This window comes from Morone saxatilis, unplaced genomic scaffold (genome assembly GCF_004916995.1).
Source record: "Morone saxatilis isolate NCDOM2014 unplaced genomic scaffold, NCSU_SB_2.0 Contig18, whole genome shotgun sequence".
NCBI lineage: Eukaryota > Metazoa > Chordata > Actinopteri > Moronidae > Morone > Morone saxatilis.
Genome location: NW_023339740.1, coordinates 312,430 through 316,137, shown reverse-complemented (window position 1 = coordinate 316,137; position 3,708 = coordinate 312,430). Strand labels below are relative to the sequence as shown.

At 39.2% G+C, this 3,708-nt stretch overlaps 1 protein-coding gene across 1 annotated transcript in view; it reads left to right on the top strand.

The window, feature by feature from the left end:
• Positions 1–3,708, top strand: part of LOC118328046 (CCN family member 5-like) — an 11,541-nt gene that overhangs the window by 5,140 nt on the left and 2,693 nt on the right. Inside the window, exon 4 of the mRNA XM_035661647.1 lies at positions 3,151–3,383. Within this exon, the coding sequence (XP_035517540.1) occupies positions 3,151–3,383 (233 nt within the window). The remainder of the gene's footprint in view (positions 1–3,150; positions 3,384–3,708) is intronic.

The window sequence follows — 3,708 nt, the reverse complement described above, 5'->3', positions numbered from 1 at the left end:
CTGCATTAGAAAAGTATGCAGAATAAACAACCAAGGTGCTAGAACAATGGCCAAGCATCGTTGAGAAGAAAACAGTGAATTTGTCAAAAAAGAAGCCTACAATACAGACAGTGAATAGTAGAAAAAGTTCCTAAAAATATCATTAAAGCTAATCTCTGATTAATATTTGCATTTGCATTTGCAATTCATCCAAATATCTGGTTTTACACAAACTTCCTGTAGTTATTGTGTTGACTGTTTGGGTTCATTGTACAGTTTATCAGTTGTTCTCTACTGTTATTGTTACGTAATATGAATTATCAATAAAATATGTAACTGAGTCAGTTCACTCAATGATAGAAAAGGGCTCCATTAAATAAAAAGGTTGGAAACCATTGTTGTAGCTGACATGTATGAGGTGCCAAGGAGCTCAGTACCAATACACTTACACACATTCATTTGGTGTCTTATTTATTTTGGCCAATGAAGAACCTTTGTTGAGTTTGTTGTGTTCACAGCAATTTCTTCATGGCCCGGTACCTGGAGGAGAAAGACGCCCGGAACAAGGATGAAGAGAGTGGTTCACCCAGCGAGCCTGAGGCAGTGCTTCCTTCTCCACCCTCTGCACAGACTAAAGACAAGAAGACTGTCGATAAAGGTGGGATAATGAATAGTCATGCAACAGTTTGGTATTTATTTTGGTATCACAGTTTCTCAATTCTAAAATCTGCAGCAGCAGCCAAATTCTAAACAAGCTTGTGTGTTTTACCCAGAACATGCATAGTTTTTCCATTATGATTTATCACATCAGAGGTCAGACATGAGCTTTCTACCTAGACTCACAAGCCAATCACTCACTCACTCAATAAAGACTGAGGACTTTCTCTCAACTTCTGTTGCTAGACCTGGTTGGAAACACTCCTTTCCACACTCCACACTTTAGGGCCATGACATGTGGAAGTCCTGCCCTTTAAACACTGCCATACCATATAACGTTGCTCAGGACAAACCATTTTTAATGTTGTAAAAAGCTCTCTTTATGTTACAAAGTAATTTGCTAGATCTGTTGTTTGTTTCACTGTGGAAGGAGAATGGGGAGAGAGCATTGTTTCAGGTAAGGCATGTCCTTGAAGTAAGAGGCACGTGTTTGTTAATGACTTTTGTCACGGCTGTTCAAGCAACCACTTTGCATTTAGATATCCCCAGAAAATCAGTAGGCACTGGTAGGCTACTGTAGGAGCCTAAAAGCATTTGTTTATGTTTAGTGGTTAAAATTACACAGTTCATTGATTTTAGGTAATTAGAATATTTGCAGTAATGCAAGAGGTTAATTGTATGATTCTTTAGATTTAAAATATGTGGTAATAATTGAAAGTATGTACATTTCATTTGCAATTGATTTGAATGTCGTTATGTGGCGTTACCGAGAGGTAATTAAGCCATTCGGACAAGCAGAGAGAGAGGGGCCACACAGTTTTTTGACCTCTCTCTCTTTCTCTATCTCTCCTTTTCTGTATATTGATTTTTATTATATTGTAAGTGGAAAAGATTTTATTTTGTATCACCTTTTTTGACTTAAAGTAAAGAATTTAACTTTACAAGTGGTCTCCTGGATTTTTTGTGGATTTGGATACGGACGAGAGGGATGATAGAGCGTCAAGCTATGGCTTCATTAGATGGAAACCTACAGCTACTTTCTACCATACCAAATACAACACCTCCAATGCTTTAAACTAATTAAACTAAGTAAAGTTTGAGCATGAATAGTGATTTTTCTCTGTTCAAAGGTATTTTTCTGTAGTATTCTATGTTGATGGCTTGAGCTGCAATGATGAATAGATTGCCTCTAAGACTTTAAACCATTGTTTTCTACCCTCACTTTCATTGATATTATCACTAATGCCTGGTTGCAAGAGAAAAATGCATTTTGTGCCTCAGATACCTGAATTGCTGTAACATTAATCCACTGTAAAAGCACTTTCTAATTGGTGTTTTTGTCATCTGATCTAAGATCCAAGGGGTCAAAAACCAACAGTAAATGTGCCTTGCTACATGTCACCCATCAGAGTATAGGTGATTGGGTGAGGAGTTCTATGGCACAGAAGAATAAACTCTATTTGGCTCTATTAGGCTACACAGAAAAAACTACTTACTTTTGGTTTTGATCCCTTCATGGGATTTGCTGATATATAGTATAAAATATAAAACAACATGCATATCCTTTTAAGGTCCAGTGTGTAACATTCAGGAGGATCTATTGTCAGACATGGAATATAATATTCATAAGTATGTTTTCATTAGTGTATAATCACCTGAAAATAAGAATCGTTGCGTTTCGTTACCTTAGAATGAGCTGTTTTTATCTACTGATCTCCTCTTCTCCAGAGTCTGCCATGTTGAACAGCCCTGTTTTAATAGTAACCCAGAACAGTAAACAGCAGTAAATAGACCATCCTTTCTCCTACATGCTTGGAAGGCGAGTATTCAGTTGGTTGCAATCTGCAAGTTCACCACTAGGTGCCACTAAATCCTACACATTGGTCCTTTAAGATGTAAAACAAACTAAACTGTTTACTAGACATGGAAGTGTTACAAAGTGTTAGTGTAGGTGGTGAGGACATTTTGATTTCCATGACCCTGCCAACAAATTAATTATTTATGTCATTAAAACACTGAGACTGGGCCGCCCAGTTAGCTCAGTGGGTAGAGCTGGCGACCCATGTAACGAGGCTGCAGTGGCCCAGGGTTCGAATCCGACCTGCGGCCCTTTGCTGCGTGTCATCCCCCCTGTCTGTCTCCAGCTTTACTATCAAATAAAGACATAAAAAGCCTAAAAAATAAATTAAAAAAAGCTGATGTTAAATTGAGGTCAAGGAGCTGTTTGGACAAATGGGCCCACAGTCAACTACCAGAATGGTTCAGGTTGCATTTAGGTTATGTTGAGAACAGATTTCAATACCAAAGAGGTGTCAGAAAGTTCACATAGGCGTGAAACATCTGTAAGCACTATTTTTAGCAACCTGATCCCACCCGAGCAGCAGTTTACAACATTTCAGACTGTATATGTGCAGAATATTTGGTCTCACAAGCTCCCATCAAAGCTGTTCACTTCAAACAACTTTAAGCTTGATGCACACAGCAAATATTTTCCTCATCCGTGTTTCTTTCCAGCTGAGCAGGCGCGTCAGGACTACGGTGGTGGGCTGTCAGGCCCGCCGTTTGGCTCTATTGCCAACTGTATCGAGTGGACCTCAGACTGGAGCCCCTGCTCCCACAGCTGTGGCCCAGGTGTCTCCACCCGCACCACAAACAGGAACTGGGCTTGTCGCCTGCAGACTGAGACCAGACTGTGCCAGGTCAGGCCGTGCCAGACTCTGCTGCCGGGGCTCCGAAGGCCGCAGCCGGTCAGTGCACAATAGCACACATTAATCAGTCCCACTGATCAAACACTTGTTCTTGCATTTCCAAGTAAAGTTCCACCCAAGAATGTGTATAGGCCTATCGTTTACAAATGCTTTTGGTGATGTAATGGATTTCTGAGCTGCCACTGTGCACCATTTTGGCATCCACATCATGTTTAACATATGGAACATTATGCAATATTATATAAATGCATTCCAAAAAAATAGTAAGTAAGTAAGAAATATTTAATTAACTTTCATCGTCAATTTGTTTTTAATTTTGACAATTTATTTTTAAACAGCTTTTTAAGACCATTATGAATACAAT